At 45.6% G+C, this 23,085-nt stretch overlaps 2 protein-coding genes across 2 annotated transcripts in view; one reads left to right on the forward strand and one right to left on the reverse strand.

The window, feature by feature from the left end:
- Positions 1 to 12,281, forward strand: part of LOC116787029 (store-operated calcium entry regulator STIMATE-like) — a 33,681-nt gene extending 21,400 nt beyond the window's left edge. Inside the window, exons 5-8 of the mRNA XM_032688247.1 lie at positions 2,474 to 2,586; positions 3,623 to 3,706; positions 4,684 to 4,800; positions 11,639 to 12,281. Coding sequence (XP_032544138.1) covers positions 2,474 to 2,586; positions 3,623 to 3,706; positions 4,684 to 4,800; positions 11,639 to 11,752 — 428 coding nt within the window. The 3' untranslated portion in view covers positions 11,753 to 12,281. The remainder of the gene's footprint in view (positions 1 to 2,473; positions 2,587 to 3,622; positions 3,707 to 4,683; positions 4,801 to 11,638) is intronic.
- A 4,328-nt stretch (positions 12,282 to 16,609) lies between these two features.
- The window catches only part of ITIH5 (inter-alpha-trypsin inhibitor heavy chain 5), a 43,059-nt gene continuing 36,583 nt past the window's right edge, over positions 16,610 to 23,085 (reverse strand). The window contains exons 10-14 of the mRNA XM_032689285.1: positions 21,301 to 21,854; positions 20,891 to 20,956; positions 19,715 to 19,831; positions 18,056 to 18,433; positions 16,610 to 17,038 (exon numbers count right to left, since the gene is read on the reverse strand). Of these exons, the coding sequence (XP_032545176.1) occupies positions 16,740 to 17,038; positions 18,056 to 18,433; positions 19,715 to 19,831; positions 20,891 to 20,956; positions 21,301 to 21,854 (1,414 nt within the window). The 3' untranslated portion in view covers positions 16,610 to 16,739. The remainder of the gene's footprint in view (positions 17,039 to 18,055; positions 18,434 to 19,714; positions 19,832 to 20,890; positions 20,957 to 21,300; positions 21,855 to 23,085) is intronic.

Below are 23,085 nucleotides of genomic sequence, written 5' to 3' on the forward strand. Positions count from 1 at the left end.
TCCTTTGGAGATCTCTGGCATGGAGGCACTACCTGGAGGACTCTACTTTCTGGCTGTAACTTTGCAACAAGGCAGATATTTTGGTACATTGCTAACAAATGACAAAATATACATGTAAACCTGTTTTGCACTTGCTGGGAAGCAGATCCCCATAGAGCTGGTGCTTGGTTGGATGCCAGCTCTTACTAAATCCTGATATGTGCTGCTGGTTTTTATAGCCAGAGATTTGCATAGTGGTGTGGATAAATGCAACGTGCTGGTGTGGTCTTCCCCTGCCACATCTCAAAGAGAATTGTGCTGTAGAAAAGTGGGGCAGAGCTCCCAACGTGCTGCCATCTGACCACGTTGAGCGTTGGCATCTCGGTGCCAACTGCACGGGTTCCTTTGAGCAGATGGAATTCCAAATTCCGGCCTGATTATGCTGGAAACAAGTGTTGCCAGGGCTTATCTTTATTTTTAAGTGGTAAGAGGAAATGCTGCAGGTTTCCTAAGGCAGATACTGTGGCTCAGTTTTGCAGACCTGAGATATTCTGAGGAGCCTGGGAAGATGATAAGCTGCTGGCAGGGCTCTTACAGGGAGCTGAAGCAAGCACATGTAATAGATATGGTACCATTATTTTTGTTAACAATACAAATATGCTTTTCCTTATTACTTGGTGAGTACCCCATTGGAAACATTCATATTTAATTAGCATTGATTCTTTTTGAGTGAGTTGCTTTAAAACCTGGGGCTGTGGAGCCCCTGTCTCTTGCTCCGACAGTATCACATAACCAGCCCTTCACTTCATCAGCAAAATAAAATAATTCTGTTCAGGACTGAAAAGTTATGCTTCTTGTAGTGAAAATGGTGACCCAAAACTTTCAAGCTATTCCTGGTGACTCTGTGGGTAAGGCTTGGGAGGGAGCAAATTGCAGGTGATGTCTTTAATGATTTCATTTTTACTTTATTTTATAGAGGAGTGTACAGATTACTGACTGGTCCTTGTAGAGGGGAGAGTCAGTCCAGCAATGGCTTCTCTTGGGGATTGCTCTTGGGATTAGCTTTAGTTCAGAAGGGTTTATCAGTCTCCCATTCTGCTCAAAATGGTGCAGGATTTTGTGAACTACTCCCACGTGGTTCTTATCCACTGGAAGGGTGAGGGAAGAGTCAGGGGGACCCACCTCTGTGGACTTTTCTAGACTTGTTGATATGAAGATAAAGGAAATCTTTGTTCCTTGTGAAAGGGAAGCAAGGAAAGGGGCAAAGCAAATTACTAATGCCCCAAGGCAACATGCTTCTAAAGAACAATTTGAATAGGATGCTGATGTTTCTGAGCTTTTAGGCTTTCCCTGTATGAAGGATTTAGGTGGTCTGTGCTTTGAGGAGATGCAAAGCAGGCCTTCCTCCCCTCAAATCCCTGTATCCATCCAGATAAACACCATGGGGAGAATATTGGGAATGCCCATCAGTGGCTGAAGGAGAGTTAAAAACCATGTATCTCCAAGGCTGTGAAGGAGATAATATTTTTTTATCCAAATCAAGATACATAAAAGTTGATTCAGTTGTCTTAGAGTTACCAGGAATGGCTTTTCCATTAAGCACTTATAGAAAGCCCACACTGTGGCCCTTGAGACCCAGGAGGTCTGCAAGTAATGTAGTTTCTGGATAAACACAGGGAATTTCAGGTGTTCAGGCAGAACCAGAGCTGCATTTCTCTCCTTTTACAGAAACTTCTCTTTTAGGATACATGTAGGGCTCTTGCTTCAGCAAAACCATTGATCTGGGAAGGGCAGGGAATGGGAGAGGAGATGCAAGGCAAGGATTTTTGGTGGTGGTTTTCTCCTCTTGGTGGATTTTAGAGGCATGTTGGTGGAAAGGAGAGCAGGACAGGAGACAGATAAATACATGTAGTACTAGCATCTTCTGGGTATGTAGGTAGGAGTTTTTGAGGCATGTCTGAAATTTGACACTTACTTGCCCTTCACACTAACCAGAGGTCTGGTTAATTGTCATCTCCATTTCTGAATCAGCCCTAAAAGGGGTAGAAAAAGAGAATTAGCCTCTAGAACAGAAGGCCAGTGGTGGTAGTGGTATGTGTTGTGTCTTGTGATGGAGATCTATCTCTCTTGCTTACAGTCAAGTTTGCTAAATTTTCTCTAATACAAATCAGATTTCCCTTTTTTTTTTTTTCTTTTTCCCCAACAACTAGAAAGATTTGAACTTGTATCTTGGTATGTTTTGGTCTTCAGTGGAGTAGTGGCTTGTAGACCCATCAGTGACACCAAACTCTTCTACCCCAGGCATGTGCTTCTACAACTATGGGTAGAAATTCTCTCTGCTGATTTTAAATTTGGTATTGACTATTTGTCTTCCTGCAGTATGGAAACACTTCCCTATCCCTAAAATCAGCTCAGGTGTCAAGGATGAGGCAACTTTTCTGCAAGGCTGTCTCTTCCTGTCCTCTGATGCAGATTTAATGTGTTGTTTTTCCAGGTGACCCTCCACAGGCTGCTGCCTGGATTGGCCAGTGTATCCTCTACTTGCTGATAATGGTTTTTGAGAAGACTGTGATTAGCCTTGTCCTGCTTATCCCTGGTTGGACAAAGGTAAGCTGTCTTTTTCTAGCCCCAGCTGTTGTGGTTTGCCTCTTGTCAGCTTTGCCTGATTCCCATTATCATAGGCATTTAATCCTTAGGACTTGTTGACAGCCCTCTGTAATAATTAGCTATTACTTAAGTTTTGGGAAACGTGACTTTCATAATGGTTTGGCTTGTAGTACATTCTCTTGCTAGTCAAAAGCTTGTGGAATAAGATGATGCTTTAATTTTCTTTCCCCTTCTTGGAAGGATGGAGTGGGCTGGGCTGGCAGCTGAGCTACTTCAGTTCTGCCAGAGGATTTCTACATTATCCTGTCAAGTCAGTCCATGTTGGTGTTTTGTAATCCTGTGCCTAAACTAAGGGAACTCTTAGAGACTGATTTGTAAAGAAGTCTCCACGTAACATGTTGTGCTTCTGCCCTCAGCTACTCCCATGTGGTAGCTGATGCAATGGTAATTGTGTTGATCATGAGTTTCTCTTTTAAAAAAATGATAGGCTGTGGCAAGTAGGTGTGATGGATGTAAAACCCAATTCTGGGAGTCAGTGGGTAACTCCAGTTTAGAGTACACTTACACATAGTGCCTGGTACCTCACAGGCTGATGTGACTTGACTGAAGAGTTATAGCAATCTGGGAACACTTACCTGTTCCAGTTCAGGGCTTGTCCTTCAAACTCAGTAGCCTACAGTGCTCACACTTGGATGTGAAACATGTTCAGTAGCACACACTGCTGGATCCAGAGATGCTGCTGGAATCCTCTCCATGATTGTCTTATGTGGCTGGTGTCCTTGTTCTGCAGCTAGGCTCCAAAGAACCAAGGGAAGTCCCACCAGTTGTCATGGATAGTTACACTGAAAGACTCACAGTACTTATTTCTGTACAAAATCATGTGTTTGGCAGCTGGGCTAAGGGAATATCTCATGGAGTCTTTCTAAGAGCAGCTCTGAAGCTAAGGTTGCAGAGCCCTGGCTGGGAGACTGCTGGTGGGAGAAGGCAGTCAATATAATGTTCAAATAATGCTTCTAAATTGTTTTCTCTTCTGCAGCTCCAGCAGATCCTCCTGGGTTACATCCCAAACCCCCAGCTGGAGCTCGTCCTGGTGATGCTTGTTGTGCCCTTCATAGTCAATGTAAGTGGTGCCCCTGCAAGCACTGGGTGGGCTGGTTTGGAAATCAGGGTCCACCCCCAAGGGGAGTGTGCACAGGGACTGGCTTGGGGACAGCCTTGAAGGGGCTGGGAGGGGGTGGATGGGAGTGGAAACAAGTATATCTGTCACTACTGCCCTGCCATGGTCTCTGTTCCCAGTTTCTGTCCCTCTCTCTAACCTGCTGGGTTGGCTGATTCTTCACCTCTTTGAATAACACTGGAGCTTGTTAGCTGAAGGCTCATCTCATTAGCAAACTACAGGCACAGGGATGCCCCCAAACCCTTTAAGCTCCTTGTGACCTTGGTGACCTGCCAGTCCATCCACTTGGCTGGACTTCAGCTTGTGTTACAGCAAGGCAAAGTGTTCAGGTTACACCGAACTTTTATTCTTCTCAGAACTAGTTTGGCAAAACCTCTTGAAAGCTCAAGTGTTTCATGGTTCCCCTGACTATGGGTAATCATTGATGTTAGACAGTTCCTGCTAAGATGGGAAATGAGAACAAGGTATTAACACTCAGATGCTCCCTGGTCAGGTAGTGACTCAGACTCTGAGCTCATACAATGAACATTGCAATGGATGCACCATTGAAAAAGTTGGGGTTTCCAGCCTCTCTCCAGCACTCCAGGCTGCATTTCCTGATTTAAAAGCAGATTCTTGTCCTCAAAGAACTGACAAGGGACTGGTGCAGGCAGTTGAACCTTGAATGAAGCTTGGTTCAGTGGTTATTTTTTCCTCTGGGTCTTCAACAACTATGGAATCAATAGGACTTGTATGAGAAGGGACCTCAGGAATTTGGCTCATCCAACCTCCATGGACTCAATTGATGCAGTGTTGATTTAGATATGAGGTTGATCAAGGCTGGATATCTGGAGAAACCAAAAGGGGAAGAAATATCTGTGATTGAATGACTCTGTATTTTGGTCTTTGCAATCTATTCACGTAACTTCTTTCTCCCCGAGGCCATTATGTTCTGGGTTGTGGACAGCTTGATCATGAGGAAACATAAGCAGAAGGACACCCTAGACATCAATGGATCCATAGAAACTCCTCGGGTTAGGAGGACAGAGGAATCTCAGGTAAGAGCAAGGATGCAAACCTGTGTTTGAGACCAAACTGCAAACTTGTAGGATGGTCTGCGTGCTTTACAGAAACAGTACAATGTACCATCATGTGCTCCAGACCTGGGGTGGTGCTTCATGAATGAGGGTGGTGACCCTGTGAAGTCAAACGAACTCTTATCTAACCATCAGCAATGTCACAGCCCATAAAGTTTTGCTGAAATATTGTCCTGAATGATGACAGTATCTTGGGGGGTGAATGAACTGACTCTTACACTGACCTGTGTGGGTTGACTGAAACTGGTGTGTATCTCTGCACTGTCACTCTGAACTTCCCCATATTTAGTAGTAATTAATTTGGCTGAGAAGGGCTTGCTTTTCTCACTGTAATTGATAGCATCCTTTTTTTTAGAGGACAAGGCCTAGCCAGGAATCCTGTTTTTGTCAGCATCTGGTATTTTTTCAGCCAGATGGTGGTCCATTAGCTGGAGGAAGCTGTATTTTGTGTAGTCTGAGCTTGACACTTCAAAGTTGTGGTGGGGGAGGAAATGCTGCAGTTCCAGCAGACTTTGCTCTTGTTAATGATGTGTGGTTTGGTGGGTAGGTGGTGTCTGCTTCTTACTGACTTTTGGACAGAGACCACTGTGTTAGTCCCTGGGATGAATTCCCTTCCTTCCCCTGGCACCCAGACCTGGTTTCAGTGTGTCCTGTGCATGACTCCTGATATCCTGCAGCTCGCTGGCGAGACTTACGGAGATAAGATAATTCCTGGCAATCTCAGACTGGCTCCTGGAGTGGCTTCTGCAGAGGAATTTAGGATGAACAGAAATAGCTCTTGCTCTCTGAGAGCTCTTTCATAAAGAGTACCTCAGCTCTTGTGCTGATGGGTGGGTGGGACAGTTACTGGTGACACTGCAGCACACACAGAGGTAATAATGTTTTCACAGTGTGCTTGACAGAGCCTGCACAGCAGCCAAGGCTTCTCTGTCCCAAGGGTGTAGTGGGGAAGTGGCCACTGCTCATGAGGATGCAGTGTCAGAGGAATCCTCCCTCTGGCAGGGAGGGCAGGCAGATGTGAGCAGCTGTTGAGACAAGTGAGTCACTTCTCCTGGCCCTGCCTCCAGATAAACAGTTACAGCCTGGTGAGGTCACTGTTGGTAAAGACCTGCTGTGCTGCCTGGATGTGCTGGTGTGTTCCTGAAGGTTTAAGATCAGTTAAAATCACACCAGCTCAGAAGCAAAGGTAAGGAGGTGACATCTCTAGTTGAGACACCAACATCCTTTCCTGCCTTTCGAACCTAAACTTGCTGCATTTAGTCCCATTTAGTGGCTGCTGTGGATACACAGAGGGTGTTGCAATTACTAATCCTTCATGGAAATGGAGCTGGATCTCTGCCTTGTTCCACTGGGGTGGGGGGCAAGTGTTTGTGACCTCCAGCTCAGTTTTGGATAACCCAAAGGGGAGATCCTGTTTATTTCCAGAAGCTAGGAAAGACTCTTCTGACAGCTCAGCCGAGACAGGTTGTTTCAAGTTGACAGAAACAGTTCTGACTTTCTTTCAAAGGCTTTTCTGATCTTCTGTGGCTACTTTTGTCAGGCAAATTTCTGCTGAGATCTTTAATGTCCAGGTTATTTGTCCATCCTGAAACCCTCTGATCCGTCACTGCAGTGGAGCTGCCAAGGGGACCATTTTGTACCTGAGGCAGTCTGCAGGGATTGCTTCCTCTCTGCTCAGGCATGTTCCTGTGCCTCTGGCCCGACAAATAGTTTGGGCAGAGGAGGAAGTTAATGAAGAAATACAGCAGTGGGTGACCTGTTTTCCAGCTCTTTCTTGGCACTGGGCCTTGAGGTATAGCCATAGACTCGTGCTTCATGTGTCAGCTTCTTAAGCTGTGAATTAAAGATCATGTTGGCTGGCTGAGCCCTGCACCTGGATCGACTGGAATTTAGGCTTGAAAGCAGAAAATGAGCATTTGCTGGGCTTGTTGCTGCTAATAACCTGTTTCAGTGGGGGAATTTCTCCTCTCCCTGCTACCTGGTGGAGGAGGAAGGGGGGCTGAGCAGTGTCTGTGTGTGGGGCAGGGCTGGCTGAGGGTCATGTGTCCCGTGGTTTATCAGGGTTCATCAGAGCTGTCTCTCAGCAGGCGCCACCAGCTCCCCATCATGCTGCAGGCTTGAATTTCAGCCCTCTGCCTGTCTCACCAATGGAGTGTCATTATTTTCACTCCAACCAGCAGTTTGTGTTTGCAAAAGGAGGGGTGGGGAGATAGGAAGGAGAATGGAAAGTGGGGGCTGAAGTTAACCTGTTAAAAACCCACACTGAGTATTTTCTGTAGGGAGAGCAGGAAAACTCAGCTTTGTCCTTGGCTTGGTTGACCAGCTGGGCAGCAGGAAGAAATCCACCAACCAGCAATCCTGCCTCTGGTGTCACTTACTGACTCTGTGGCTGCAGAGCAGACCAGAGAAGTGGCAGCCTCTGCTGGGCTTTAAGGCTGCTCTGATGAGCCAGAGGGTGGGCTCTTGCTTATAATGGAGCAAATGCTGAGCTTTTTTTTTTTTGCACTGAAACCCTGAAAGGGACAAATTCCCTCCTATGGTTGGAAGAGTTTCATCTTCCTTTCCTTTCTTCCTTCCACGTCAGTCTTAAGCTTTGCATTGTTTCAGACTTGTGCCCTGCCTTGTAAATGTTCATGTAGTCCTTCTTTTGCCTTCTTGTGGGATAGAAAAATATCTTTAAGTGCCAGTCTGTATCCAGTGCCGTTCAGGCTGAGGAAATGCATGCATCTGCAAGGCCCTTGTTTCTGCTTTGTATGTGTCCTGCCCTTGACCCAAGTCTCTTTTCCCTTGCTCTTGCAAGTCCCAATAAACTTTAGATCTTATCAGTGGTTTCTTTGTTTCCTCAACTCAGGAAAACAAGTCAGTTTTAATAATATTTCATTTGATCTTTTTTGAGTTTGTTTTTTTTTTTCCTTGTCGTTGGTTCTTTTTTTTTCCCCAAGGGAGGTGGATGAGTTTCTGTTCCTTTCCTGAAGGCTTACATTTTCAGAGAGCCTTAAAGCAAAAGTCTAATACTTTAAGTTTGGGAGGAAAGCTAATACTAATACATGGGGACCTGCCTTTGGTCAACATGGAGCTCAGCACCTGTCCTGATTGCCTTCATAGGAGCTGTGACTTCTGGTATTCACTAGACTGCAGATGCTGATAAATGCCAATACAATGCTGCTTGCTTATAAGTATTGAAGAATATTCCAAGAGCAAGTTTGATTTGGCTGTTGCTCAGCTGAGCTGATTTTTAATTAGCTCAAACTCATGGTGAACTCAGGTACCTGGTCCTTACAGGGAAGATAAATAAAGGTGAGCATAGAGTTGCCTTCGGAAGGAAACCATCCCACCTGCCAGTCCTGTTGAGTTGTAGCAACTCACCTAAGCTCAGATCCTCTAAGGAGGATGGTGGGATGGATGGTCCGTACTCTGGGCATTGGAATAGACTACCCAGGGAAGTGGTGGAGTCACCATCTCTCTAGGTGTTCAGAAGGCTGGTGGGTGTGGCACTTGGGGATATGGTTTAGTGGTAGACTTGGCAGTGCTGGGTTAATGGTTGGGTCTTTTCCAACTCTAATAGTTCTGTGATTCTACACCAGGCTGGTGGAGCTGTGGGCAAACAGGTTTCCATGGTTAGTGGGGAAGTGGTCCCAGAGCTGCTTTGTTTTACCGCCTGTGCCACAGTTCCTCTCTTCTTCTGCCACTGAGGTGGTTTGGTTTTCCAAAAGGATGGAGTACTAAACCAGTAGCATATGGGTATGCAGTACTGAGCCAGTGGGCAGCATCTTCTCCTGGCCAGGAGGGCTTGGCATCATCTGTGCACAGCCCTGTTTCAGTAGTGTGACCCATATTTTGGGAGCTGCTGGCTGCCTGGTGTGGGGAGAAATGTGGGAGGTATTGGGGGACTGCTGAGTGAGACAGCAGCACATTGTCCCGGGACTGGGACACCACAGCCCATTCCCAGCTGTGCCACGGACCTGCTGTGATCCTGACGTGGACACATCTGCAGGGGAAGAGCCTTGTCCAAGTTGTGCTGAAGACTCCCAAGTTGGATTTAGGCTTGAAAATTACATCTGAGGGGATGTCCTGTGACTGTCACAGCAGTGAGGTGCTGTCTTGTAATGATGCTTTCCCAGGGAATTGTGAAAAGGTTACTGGAGGCTGTTGGGTCGTGCAGCTTCCTGCAAGTGTACAGTGGGCAGGTGGCAGCCTGAAGGGGTCTGAATGTACAACACTCCATCTCCATCCATGCTTGGCTGCAAGGGGATTTGAGTTTTCCACTGAAACCCACCCAAATCACCAGTTCATTACAACCAGCCTGTTGCAGCCTGTCAGTTCAGTGAGTTTATGATGCTGTGTGTGACTAATTACCCACCCATTTTCTCAGGTTCAACAGCACCACAGTATTAATATGATAAACAGAGGAAGTCTTCACGTGAGAGAGATGGAGACTTTCCAGTGTGTCTTGAACTAGAAAACAATTCCTTGAGACCAGTGGAGGGGGGGGGGGACAACAAGAGAGCTTAATCCTGTCTACTGCTGTCCTTTGAGTGCCTGACTCTGAGGATAACAACATGGGATGGAGGGGCTGGAGTGTGCGTGAGGGTGGGGAGGAGGAAACCTTCCCCTGCGGCTCTTCTGCTCCTTTGAAGTCACTGACTCATTGGAGTTTTGTGTTTCCTGTTTAGTGGTTTTGTTGCTGTGGTGACTGGCCCTGAGTGCTGAGGAGTGGAGGGCATGTGAATTCACAGCTGTGCATGGGGATAGACAGAGATAAGAGTAATTCCCCCGTGCTCCTGGTTTTGCCCCAGGAATACTGGGCTCTGGGACTGGTTGAGCTGTCGGGGATGTTCTGTGTGTGTGTGCACTGGGCTGAAAGCCCATTTACCTTCCCTTGTGCCTTTGAGCTGGAAGGCTGTTCAGTCAGGCACAGTGTTTGAGGAAAGGAGAAAGAGGTAGGATAGGGTTGAGCAAACAGTCTGATCTGGAGCACGAGTCTGATGAGGAGAAGCTGAAGGAACTGGAGATGTTGTAGCCTGGAGTAAAGGAGGCTCAGAGGGGCCCTTATTCCTCTCTCTAACAACCCTAAAAGAGGTTGTATCCAGGTGAGGGTCAGTCTCTTATCCCATGAAACAAGTGATAGGACAAGAAGGTACAGCCTCAAATTGCACCAGAGGAGGTTTAGATTGGATATTAGGGAAAATTTCTTTACTGAAAGGATGGTCAGGCACTGTAACAGGCTGCCCAGGAAAGTGGTGGAGTCACCATCCCTGGAAGTGTTCAGAAAACCTGTAGATGTGATGCTCAGGGCCTGTACTCTGTGCTAGTGAGGCCACACCTCAAGTGCTCTGTCCAGTTCTGGGCCCCTCAGTTCAGGAAGGACATTGAGGTGCTGGAGCAGGTCCAGAGAAGAGCAACAAGGCTGATGAAGGGACTCAATCACAAGTCCTATGAGGAGAGGCTGAGGGAGCTGGGGTTGTTTAGCCTGGAGAAGAGGAGGCTCAGGGGAGACATCACTCTCTACAACTCCCTGCCAGGAGGTTGTAGCCAGGTGGGGGTTGGTCTCTTCTCCCAGGCAATGATCAGCAAGACAAGACGGCTGGGTCTTAAGCTGTGCCAGGGGAGGTTTAGGTTAGATATTAGGAAGAAATTCTTTACAGAGAGGGTTATCAGGCATTGGAATGGGCTGCCCAGGGAAGTGGTGGATTCTCTGTCCCTGGAGGTTTTTAAGATGAGACTGGATGTGGCACTTAGTGCCATGGTCTAGTAACCACGGTGGTAGTGGATCAAGGGTTGGACTTGATGATCTCAGAGGTCCCTTCCAACCCGGCTGATTCTATGATTCTGTGGTTTAGTGGTGGACTCAGCAGTCCTGGGTTAAGGGTTGGACTCAGTCTTTGAGGTCTTTTTCAACCTTGGTGATTCAATGATTCTAATCAGTCAAGCCATGAATGTTACCCTTGCAAACTGCTGGCTGGTGTTGGGTTTCAGCTCTTCTGCAGTCAGTGCAGCCACTACCTGAGTAAAATCCAGCCTTTCTCCTCTCCCAGATGGTGTGTCTGGAGGATGCCTGCACATGGCTCCATCTGCATCGTGCAGACACTCTGGGCTGGTGGCAGTTGGCTCAAAAGAGCCCGTGGTAGCTTCAAGTGTGGAATTGGCTCCTGAGAGTGAGGTGTCCCTGGGGGCAAAGGGCAGCCTTCTAGCCCTGCAGCAAACTGAGCTTTCTTGCCTGGAGAGGTACCTGTGAGAGGTGTCAGTGCTCTATTTTGGCTCCCACAGTCCAGACTGGGCCAGGAGCCTCTGTGCCAGGTAGAAATAAGGTGCTACCAGGTTTAGGACATCACTTCTAAGCTTGCTGGCCATGGCTGAAGCTAACCCTGTAGCTCTGCTTGCTCTTCTAGCTGAGCTCTGGAGATGACAAGCAGCTGGGGGCCTGGGAAAAGGTCTACATATGGTACAGCTGTTCACAAAATATGTGGCCTTGGTTTTTTACATCTCCACTGAGGCTGTAGCCTGGCCTGAACATCCGGGTCTATGTGTGAGTCCTGTCCCATAGGGAACAGAGCCTTTAACTGCCTGTTCTGCTGTTCAGGAGGGGGTTGGGTCACCATATCATCATGGTGTCTGTGCCCAGATCTTTTTGTCTGTTGTTGGAAAGATGGTCTGGATGACCCTGAGACCTTACCCATCTGCCAGAGAGGATTGGATCTGGCAGCAGACCCCTCCAGGGGTGCTTGATCCCTTCAGCAAGCAGCACTGAGAACATCTGAGAACTTTTGCTCCATCAGCATCTGTCTGTTCTCCTTTCTAGGTGTTGCTCTCTCCAGACATGGATTTTGATCAGTCTGAAAGCGACCAGGACACTTCAGGACTCCATGGAACCAACCAGAAGATGAAGCAGCCCAGCTATCAAGTGGTCATCTGACAACACCGGGACAAGGGAGGTGGAGGAAGGAGCAGCACTGTGATCCTTGGGCTGGCCAAGGAAGGGCAGGGTGGGGAATGCTAGTTGATCCCTGTGGATCTGCAGAGATCCTTTTGCCTGCCTCATCTAGACCTGTCCTGCAGTTGGTTTTGGGATGTTATCCATGCATCCTGTACAGGCTTGAGCAGTATCTGCTTTCCCTGTGTTCCCCTAATCTGTACACACGCAGGCATGTTGAGGTTGGGGTATGAGTATGTACTTTTCCTGTCTGGCCAGCTGGGTGTGATTTTTTTTTGTCAAGGCTAGAGAAAGAAATCAAGATTGTTTGCTTTTTTTATAGAAAAAGAAAAAAAGACTATTCTCTGCTACCTGAACTGTGACACTTTTTATATGCACAATACTCAAAAAAATTGGTTTGCAATACGTATTTAAATGTCTTGAATTGGGAAGATTGTCTCAGTGGATCTGATTATTTTTTACTGTTTTATAAGGAATACAATAAATATTTGACCTAAAATTGCCTCATAAATGAAATTACTTCATGTGCTCAATATTCTCTGCAAAACCCTAATGCTGTGAAGAGGAGGAAGGGGGGGCTGTTGAAATCTTTCGTGACCAGGGAGAATTGTCTTTCTGTAGCAGGGCTGTCCTAGTAAAGCTGCAGATGAAGAGCTGAGCCACAGTGCTTGGTTTCTGTAGATGAGTTGTATGAGCTGCTTCAGTGGAAGGACCTGGTGCATCAACAGTCCCAGAGATGGATCCCAGTTGCCACCTTACAAGTGAGTGTTTACTGAAAGCTGACTCCTTTTTACCTGGTATAAAATAAACATATGAAATCTCTGCAGGACCCAGTTCAAACTGGATGTGCACTGTTAACTGAAGCCCCATTAGCCAGCCCTGATTTTCTGAGAGTAAGGGAATGGCCTTGGATAGGACTGCTGCAGGAGATGACCCTGGGTCATCCCAGGTCTGGCACTTTTTGTTTCAAGTGTGAAGTGCAGGGCTTTGCCCTTCCTCTCCTGTTAAAGTACTGTATTTGTCTGTAAACACAAAAATGCAAAACACTTTGCAGCTGTCCTGGGGAGGGAGGGAGCACAGAGCAGCTGCATAAGCCACCCCCAGGCTGGGTGCAGATACACAGCTGTGGTGAGACCCACACAGAGTCTGAAGGGTGGATATTCCTCGGAGCAGGGCCTGACCCAGGATCAACTGAACTGAACTGGTATCCCTAGTTGAGCCATAGACAGCTTTGCTTATTGCAAGGCAGTCCCCATAAAGGATGGGTGGGATTGATCTTTTATTTTCTCTTCTTCCTTTGCATTTGCCCAAGAAAACACTCCTTATTAAGGAGTAGAAATTAAAGGATTTGGGTTTTCTAACTTAGATGGATTTAGACTTTTAAAGGCTGAACTCAAGCGTGTGAAGATATTTGGTGGGGATTTTTGGGGGTTTGGTTTGTTGTTTTTTTTTTCCTTAACTTCAAAGTAATTTAGAAGCCTTAGATGCAAATCAAAGGCTTGCATGCCCTTCATTGAACTAGACACGCTTGACTGCACTTGCAGCTGTGCAGCTTTATACTGTTTTTCTGGAAATTAAGTTCTTTTTGTTTTTCTTTCTTAATGAAGGGTCAAAATCCTACTTTTACTGGCACATCAAAAGGTTTTTGGAACACATGGCACACAGCCCTCTGAATAGATCATTTATGTTGCTTAGTGAAATTGGTTTCACAGTGCAACTTCTGCTTGTCTGGGGAGTTCTGCACTGCTAAGGGCTGGAGTAAGTCCTGTGCTGTGTCAGGTCTTGACTGGAAATAGGTTAAAACAGCTTCCCTATTTGAAAGTTGCTCTGTTTTGAGGTGTACTGATATTTGGGGATTTGTTCTTGCTATAGTGCTGCACAGTGCAATGCTGCAGCACATGGTGAGTGCGGATTTGGCCACAGCCGAGTCCTTGTCCTAAAACAGAGGTGAGCGATGTGATCTTCATTTTAGCCCTTAGTTCAGGCTGTCTGAGAAAGTTCACAGTAGGCAATAGCAGGGCAAGGAAAATGGGAAAGGTTGTCCCTCTCAAGCATTGTGTAGTCACTGCTGTTTCAGCAACCCTAAGTTCAGGAGTCCTGTTGCCTTCTCTGAAATGATGGTGTGCAGTTGTTTCCATTGCACTGCAACGTGGTTGCTCAGCCTCATTCCTGAGCTGTCTGAGCAATGTGCAATCTGTGGCTGTGTCACTGCAAAACCAAGTGCTCTGTGACACTGTTGGAGATGAAAACAAATGCATGTCTGTATGTGCAGTGGGAGCACAAACTGTTTTCCCATGTCCTAGGCTACTGTATTTAAAGGCTGGATCAGTCTATGTGGTTAAATTCTTATTTTACTTCACCCAACACACTTGTTGCTTTCTACCAAGTATATGGAGGCTGAAAAACATCATTGACCTCTAATTTTCCATTGAAATTACTTTGGCTCCCAACCTATTGTGAGTGATTCTTTCAGCCATCTGGAAACACGAGCTTGTCCAGCAGCATAAAACATACATAACCTCAGCTTCAGAGTTCTTTTATCTTTGCCAAATGAAAGCGTCACTGCAGCATTCACTGTAAAATATTTATTGTGAAATGGATAACTGGAGCCTTAATTAGAACTTGAGTATATTGCTCCAGGTGCTTCAGATCGCTGAGAAGTTGGACTTGATCATTGTTATCTTCAGGCCCTGAAAGAAATATGTTTCCTTGGCAGGAGGAGGAGGAAGAGGAGTAAAGATGCACCTGAATCATTAGCAATAAGTGTGTGTATGTATATATGTTATATACATATCTATATACAGGAAAGGAGAGCCCAAGCCAACTGCTCCCCTTAGCAATACGATTGAACAGCAAAATGTAGGAGGAGAGGAAAGATTTCAAAGAAATCTCTTTTCAGTAAGGACAGTATGAAGACACCTGCTGAACCCCGGACTGTATAGAAATTCATTGCCACTATCCTGTTTCCCCCCTGCCAATGAAATGGGAGGTTGTTTGGATATGGACTGTAGGTGATCTTCCTGCTGTCTTCTTGGGTGGAGAAGTCAACTTCACAGACGTTCTTTCTCATCTCATTTCTGGCCCGTGAGCCCACTGCAGAGCATTAAACATTCATTATTCCACACTCAGGACTGTGCTGAAGGTCTTGCCTTTGGTTCTCCCTTACAGGAGAGCTATTTCTCAAGATAGCAGGGCCCAAAGCAGTAGGTTTTTTTCCTTTATGTTTTGTTCCAAAGTACAAGCCTTGGCATGAGTTTTGTACTATAAGGATCTTCCAGAGTGCAGTTAAATCTTGCTGGTTGCTTTTGGCTGTTTCCCTCTTCCAGGCAGGACATGGTGTGAATAAGAAATCATGCTTGCCACCTGCTCTGCTGCCACGGTCTAGTAGCACTAACTAGTTGCTCAAGCAACTGGAAAATCACCACCCCACCCCCAGCAGCTGGATCTCCTACAGCAACACTATGATTTAATTGTTAAATATGCAAAAAAATCAGTCAAGATTGAATCTATTTCTGCAGGTCTCTGTCAAATCTGTTTTCTCCTAACACATGGATATAATTTAATTTCTGGAGATGCTTCTACACCCTCCCTCCTTCCTTTCAGTTCTGGAAAGGCAGAGCATACATAAGCTCAGTTTGGCCTTGCCATGTAAATGTCTTTGTGGTTGTCAAGTCCTCTTTGGACAAGTTCTCTCCTAGAACGCCTCTGTGACTGATCTATAGCATTGCTCAGTGATGCCTCACTTTAAAATAGACCACAGCCTTGCAGTTTGGGTCTGGAGGTTTCTTTGCAGAGCAGCACCACCTGCAGTGGGGGTGGCTGGCAGACCCTTCTGTAACCTCCTGCTGCCAAATTCCTGCTGCGTGGAAATTCCTGCAGCATAAGGGAGGAGAAAGGAGCCAGGGATGTAATTTTTTTTTTACAATTTGGAATAAATAAAGACTTCCCTCCCTGATTAGAAAAGCAGCTAGAAACATCTACTCTAAATTGAAGAGTCTGCTTTGTAGGCTCATAAGCTGTTGTGGGTTCTGGTTCATCATCCCTTGGAGAATTTAAATCTTTGCTAAACAGAAGTGATGAGATGCTCAAGGACGTGGCAGGTCTGTTGGAAGCTCGTGGTGGAACTTTGTTTCTCTCTGAGGGAGTCAAGACTCAAGAAATCACTTACCCTGCAATGATATTTAAACTGAATTACGTTGAATTAGCTGCTCCATGGAATGGGAGCCTGCACCACTCCTGTTGCTGCTGAAGACTGGAGGTGCTTTTTAAGCACTCAGGCTGTGCCCTGAGACAGCAATAAGCCACATGAAGGTTTTCACCACTGTTTTAAGAGTCTGTAGTGGTTCAGGGAACTTATGCTCAGTGATAAATCCAGACCTCATCCCAATAACCAGGAAAGCAATATCCTCCTGTGGCCTGTTGATTTAAGGCTTTGGTTTTGTTACCTGTTTGATGCTAGGGAGTCACTGCAGATGAATATCCACCCACCTCTTCTCTCTCTCTCTTCTTTCCCCATGGACCAAGGTTGGAGCAGGTGCTTCAAGTCACTTCTGTGCAAAGCATATCACCTCAACAGGCACTGTGCTGTATGACCTCTGCCTCTCATGGGGTGACTCACCAGCCTCTTGGGTGTATTGCACAGATCCCTGCATGGGTTTACTCAAAGGTCAGCAGCTCTCTGCTCTGCCCAATATGAGTGCTGGCCCATTTCTCCCTCCCTTCCCACTGGGAGATCACCAGTCATGCCTGTAACCATGTCCTCAATCCTCCCCCCCAACCTCCTTGTTCTTCAGGAATTTGATGAACAGTGTTCATCTAGCATGAAAGAGAGACAGCTGATTTCCAAGGGCAAAGTCCTTAGTTTCTTTGGCACCAAAAAGTAAAGAAATATTCATTAAGTGGCCGAGTAGAGGCATCACAAGGGACCTGCTGTCACACATCCTGCTGCAATGCATTGTTAGGACTGGTCTTAAAGGCTGTTAGTTGTCCCAAAGCTGGTCCCTGTGTCGAAAGGGTGAGAAGCCAAATAGTCCTTATAGCTCCCATCAATCAGTTTGTCTGCATTGTTTTTGGCAAACCAGCATTCAACCTCCTGCTGGCCATTGTAGATCCTCCTCTGCTTCCACACCACAGGAATGAGCCGTCCCTTCACCTTCAGGGTATTTGTAAGATTTGGCCTTAACGCTTCAGTGTGATTCTGACCAACCTGCTGATGACTTGTGTTTAGAGATTCCTGAAGAAGTTTAACTTCGTGGTTCAAGAACTGACCTGCAAGGCAAGATAAAATAAGAATCCATGACTGGCTGATTTGTGCCTGTTGTGGTTTGGTGGTTTGTTTTTTCAGTAGGCTCTGTTCGAGGATTCTCAGCAAATGGGGTTCTAAAGGGCTTCTCTGCAACAGCAGGATGAATCTAGTTCCTGTAATTCTTTTCTAAATCCCACAAACATAGAGGTTAGAATAAAACCCTGTCTTTTTTTTTTCCACTGGTCAAGATATATTGCCTGAGCTAAAGAGCTTTTTTAGCTGCTAGTAGTAAGTTCCCTTCTGTGGGATGTGGTTACTACAGGTTAATAACCCACGCAGTGCCCATCAGCAAGCAGGAATATCTAGGCCTGAAGCTCCAACTTCTCTTCCCTTGCCTGCTTGGGGGTAAGTTCTTTTAGGCCAAACAAGAGTATGGATTTAGAGGTTTGTGCATGAAAGTGGCCTGAATCCAAAACCTCACTCCTGAGGGATCATCTTCCACTCAACCTGGGGGGATCTGAGAGGCACAGAAACTGTGGCATCAGTCGTGGAGTTCTGTGCCTATACATAACCATAAACATCAATACATCTTGTTGGCTGAAAGAACCCAACCATCTGGTCATTCTCTGAGCCTACCTAAAGCCTAGTTCCTTCAAAATGTAGGGATGGCTCTTGTTTCCCTTACGTTTGAAAGAAAGGGACCACAAGAAGTTCTTCTGGAATATTTGGTTTCTGTCTCTGTATTGGGAGCATCAAGCATGTGTGTTCTAAGAGCAGCTCTATCAAACAATCATAAAAAGAGCAGAAAAGTAAAAAACAGGTACAGCCATATAGCTGGGATAGTGGGAGATAGATCATACAGGCAAAGATGGGAGAAGAGCTGGGGATACTAAAATAGAGAAGCTGTTTGAGAGTGGATGTAAAAGTCTCACCTGGGAACTTAATCCCCACCTTGTTCACCTTGTTCCTTACTCTGTCTCTCTTTGGAAGGACCATTTTTGTCTGTTTTACAGCTCTGAACCTGAGAACCTGTTACCTACCCAGTAGCCCGTGGGAGTCAGAAGAGAGGCCTTTGCTGTTGGAGATGTAGAACCCCAGGTGGTTCCTCTGATACGGGGCCGGCTTCTTGTAGCGGTGGATGAGGATGACGAAGCTGATGGTGTCTCGTATCGTCACGGTGACGTTGGAGTTGGCAGAGATGGACACCTCGAGGCTCCTGCTTCTCACAACGGCACTCCGAGCACAGGACAGGACGAGCCTTTCCCCGTCATCCAGGATGATCCTCCTGGGTGTGATCTCCAGGTAGGACCTCTCTGGCTTGTTGCTGAGGATGGTGATGGTGCTGAAGTAAGTCCGATGCTTCTTGTGGCCATTGGGTGGTGCAGGAGCTCCAATCAGTTGCCCATTCACGGTGACACCTTGCAGGAAAATAATCAATAAATGAAAGCTGGAACCAAAATAGGTCTGATGTCTCAAAACAAAAGCCCTGAGACCAAGAACATGCAGATTCACCACCTCATGCTCAGTTATTTCATTTACCAGTATTCAGAAGAGCATAACCAGTCTGTTATAAAATTATTACCACATACAGAGCACATAAATTTACCCAAGCTCAGAAATACTGGCCTTCCCTGGAGACAGGTGCCCCCAGGCCCATTAATCCTAACACAGTGTACACAGTGCTACCGGAAGAACCACTCTTGAGTGATCCAAGATGCAGATGCCACCGAGTCAAATAAAGCCTTGATGTCCACAGGAAGATTCCCAACCATGTTTTTTTTTATTTGCTGTCCATCAGATAGTGTCTCACTTCCCACAGGCCTCTGAACAGCTACTGGACAGTAACAGTAAAGGAGGAGGCTTGTTGCTAACCCAAGCCAGACCCAACCCATCAACACTGAGATATCTCCACATCCCCTCATTCCTGATGGGATCTCTCATTTCTGTCTTTAAAGACTCAACTTGCAAGTGCTACAGGGTCTGTTTTCCTCAAGCTCATTCTGCATTTGAGCCACAGAATCATTCAAGCAGTAGCATAAACAATCTATGAAAGAAGATGAAGGGAAACATTGCCAAGAACTGGATCTTGCTCACTAAGGCAGGCCTGGACACAGAAATATGGAGGTTAGACCACTGCCACACAGAACAGAATTCTTATAACTTTGTTGTGGTGTTCTGTAAAACCAGTCTGTGAATTGTCTCTGGTTTTGACACCCCTTTCTCCCACTGTTGCCCTGCTCAGGACATAATCTGATTATTAGCTGCCCTGCTTAGAATTCCAGATCGGATCAGACCACATTTTGGGCCCCTGAGGATCAGACCGGCTTGGGCAAAGCAGATCCTGAATCATGTGTGTTTTCTCAAGGCTGTCATGACTCAGTAACCAGTTTGGTCATTTCTTTACTGAAGCAGCCTCGGTGCTTGGTGAGCCTGTTTAGGTTCTTTGCTCTGTCCTACACCAAGCAGTACTGTAAAGAGCAAACTTTCAATAACAGAGCAATTTTGGTGAATCCAAGTTTTTTATTTGCATGTTGTGACTTTGGTGCAGCTTCATCAGTCCTCTAGTTACAAAGGCACTTTTCCTGATTTCCCGTCCCTTTCTTGCCCGTGAAGCACCTTGGTGCTTAGTCTTACTGCTGGAGAGCTGGCCTTGCACTTCAGTTTTCCCCCACAAGCAACTGCTGGACTTGGCTGCTCACCAGATTCCTTGTGATCAGAGACCAGCCGGAGAATGTCCCCTGGTTCTCCGTCAATATTGAAGCAGACAGAGAACTTGCTGGAGGGAAAGTCAATGACAAAGTGAGGGTCTCCATCCGCTGAGAAAGACGTGGAAAAAAAGACGAATGTGAGAGGCTTACACAAAACTGCAACATCCAAGATCGTAACAAAACTGTTTTTTCAAGTGTGTTTGTCCCTGTTTTTTTCCAAGACCTCCTGGTTTGTTGTTTTTAGAGGGTCAGATGGAGTTTGCCAGGAAATGCCAAGTTTCGCTTTGTTGTTCCCAAAGATTGTTTTGTTTTGTTTCTCACAGAAGAGGTTGGTTTTTAAATGAAAAACCCCAAAACAATCTGGATGAAAATCAGGATACTTTCTTCCTGGAATATAATTTCAGTGATTTATGGGAGTTATCATGCAGGTGTTTTAAACTCCTCTATATTTTCTTGGCAGGCTACATCCCCCACAGCATGAAAATTTTCTAGCCAAAGACTGATGGGTGCACCTCACACTGAACCCTCCCAGCCCTCAATATCAGATTAGAGCAGTCAACAGCAGACATTGATCCCACAATCTTAATTTTTCAACAGTCCTTCACCCCTTATCAACTACCATATAGGTGTCATTAATAAAACAAGACAAAAAGCTTATTTTTAAAGCTAAATTTGACCTTATCAATTGAAATTCAAGTAAAAATTTTTGATCTGGACTTCTTCTTCAATGTTTAATGTATGAAAAGAATGTAAAGTAGAGGTACAGAACCAAGAGGAAAATAATAATATACTATAGAATATTCTTTTTATTTTTCCCCTTCAGCAACATTTTTTATGTCTCAGCGACATTACTTTATAAAATGTTTTTGACTAGATCTAGTACAAAGGGAATGTGTTTCCTGTTCTCCCCTAATCTACAGAAGTCTCAGACATGAGGATCAATTGCTGCAGATCATCTACCTTGCTATGTTTGCTCAGTCTCCTTCTCATTACTGATCCTCTCTGTATTTTGTTTTTGTTTTCATTTTCTTCCCTACCCTCTTGGTCTAGCAAACAGGATTTTGGCTGTTCCTTGGGATGGTTATACTACAGTGACATGCATCTGAGGTTTCCATAAGTCAACCACTGTTATTTTGCACTATTAAAGGCATGGAAACAAGCACTGACCTGAAGTTTTGGAAATTTTAATTCTTTGTTTATCTTGTACTTGTTTATCTTGCTCTCTGCGTATACCTAGAAGTGGGGGAAGGAAGGCTGTTATGATTATTTTTTCAGCAGTAGAAAGAGTCGTAGTATGAAAGTGTTTTCAAAATATTAAATCAGGGACATTATGGGGCATTTAAGCTTTATTTAGAACACCAATTTTTCTTCAATAGTTTCTAGAGCAGCAAGTGCTTCAAGGGGGTGAGTCACGCGCCTAAAAGGTTTACTTGATATCAATTGGCAAAATTGATATGAAAATCTCAGCTTTACCCCTCAGTTCATTGGTGAGGATCATCCCTGTGCCAAAGTCAGCCATGAGACATCACCTATGCAAAAAGATTTCTTACCAGCAGAAGGGTATTTTTCTCTCGTACCTGGTGGTGCTCTGTGTCCCTGCAAGCTCTGCAGCTTCTCCCCGATTCCATCAGTAGAAGGCCTGATAAACTCCTCCTGAGGTGGTTCTGAATGGAGCCCAGCCTCTCTCATCTTCAGCACAGTGAAGGGAGTAACAAAATTGTAAGCCAGGGCCATGGACTTGGCTTTCTCCATCAAATGGTCTTTTTCCTGACTGTCATCACTCTTCAACCGGGAGTTAAGCAATTCCTTGATGGTGAGGTAACTCCACGCCCTCTCGATGTAATTTTTATCACCCTTGCCATCTTCCAGGCCGGGGACACCTCTGATGTCATTCCTGCTCGGTAGGTCAATGGCCACATCTGTTTTGAGGAGGATGTACTTCTTGGAGTTGCTGGCAGTCACCTCCACGTGGAGCTTGTCCGAGGTGCGGTTGATGAGTTTGCCGGCGATTATAATCTCAGAGCCATTGAAGTAGTTGGGGAAGAAGTTCTGGGTGACCTGCTCCACATCATCTTCAGGGTAATCAACACGGATGTCAGAGAGGAGGGGTGTTCCTATTTCATCATAGAACCTTAAACCAAGACACATTTCTCACTGTCAGTACCGTCCATCCAAGTGTATAAACACCCTCCTGTACATGGCCAAGGATGCAGTCAGATTATCTACTATGGCTCCTAAGACACTCCAGGGGCAGTTAGAGCTACCAGACATCAAATTTAACTACCACATCCACTGTAACTGGGCCCAGAGAAACAGGGGAGTCTCCACCCTTAGAGATTTTCGAAAATCTTTGTCTGAGTGGACAAAGCCCTGAGAAACCTCACCTAAATTTGAGGTTAGCTCTCCTCTGAGCAGGAGGTTGGATTACAGGATATCCAGAGGTTCCTTTCGACCAAAATTATTCTCTGCCTCATTTTAGTTTTCAGTGTTTCTTAGGCATCTAAACGGAGTCTTCTAGGTATGCTCAGAAGGATCTCAGCATAGCCTGGCAGTCACTTCCCTTCCACTATGATTCCAGATCTCTACAAAGAGGTATTTGTGACCACTTCAGTTTGCTTAAGAAGACTTGTCCATTCAAAGTAAATTCTTGGCTCATGAGGCTCACAGAAAGCACCCCAGTTATTAAAAAATGCACTTCGAAGAGATGCTGTTACCCACAGGTTTTTAGTGATACTATGTTTGGTATGCCAAAGCCAGAAACTGTAAGACCAAAATGTTAAGTCCCCCAAAGCTGGAGAGACTCCAAACCAAAGCTTCTGTATCTGTGGAAGACCCCACTAATGCCATATTTCCCATTTAAGCACCAGACTGCTCATCTCTTGGCAAGTCATTTGAGTTTAATTTGGTAAATAAACAAAGAGTTGGCCTCGGCCCTTTTTTTTAGTTCAAGCTGCATTTATTTTACACATCTGGTTAAACAGATTGTCTGGAAGCTAAAGTCACACTTTGTGCTTTATTCTCTCTCCAAGGGAATCCAGAGCCTGAATTGCTTAACTTTGTTTTAAAGTCTGTCTGAGAACTCGGTGCCTTTCATGCAGAGACCTCACCAGATTTAAAAACACAAGTGAATTAAACCTGGGAACTCTCTGAGAAGTATCTTCCGGGTTGTAACAAATGGTGGAGAGATACAAACTGTCTCACAGTAAAATTCAAAGAAGTATCTGTATAAAAATACAATTCACTGGCCACAAAAATCAGAAATTACATTGGCACCCATGGAGGTTTTCCCTCCAACAAAGGTTTGAATTGGCCTCCAGCAGTGACTGTGCTTTTCTGTATAAATTTGGCACCTGATGCCAAGT

The sequence above is a fragment of the Chiroxiphia lanceolata genome, chromosome 5 (assembly GCF_009829145.1).
Source record: "Chiroxiphia lanceolata isolate bChiLan1 chromosome 5, bChiLan1.pri, whole genome shotgun sequence".
NCBI lineage: Eukaryota > Metazoa > Chordata > Aves > Passeriformes > Pipridae > Chiroxiphia > Chiroxiphia lanceolata.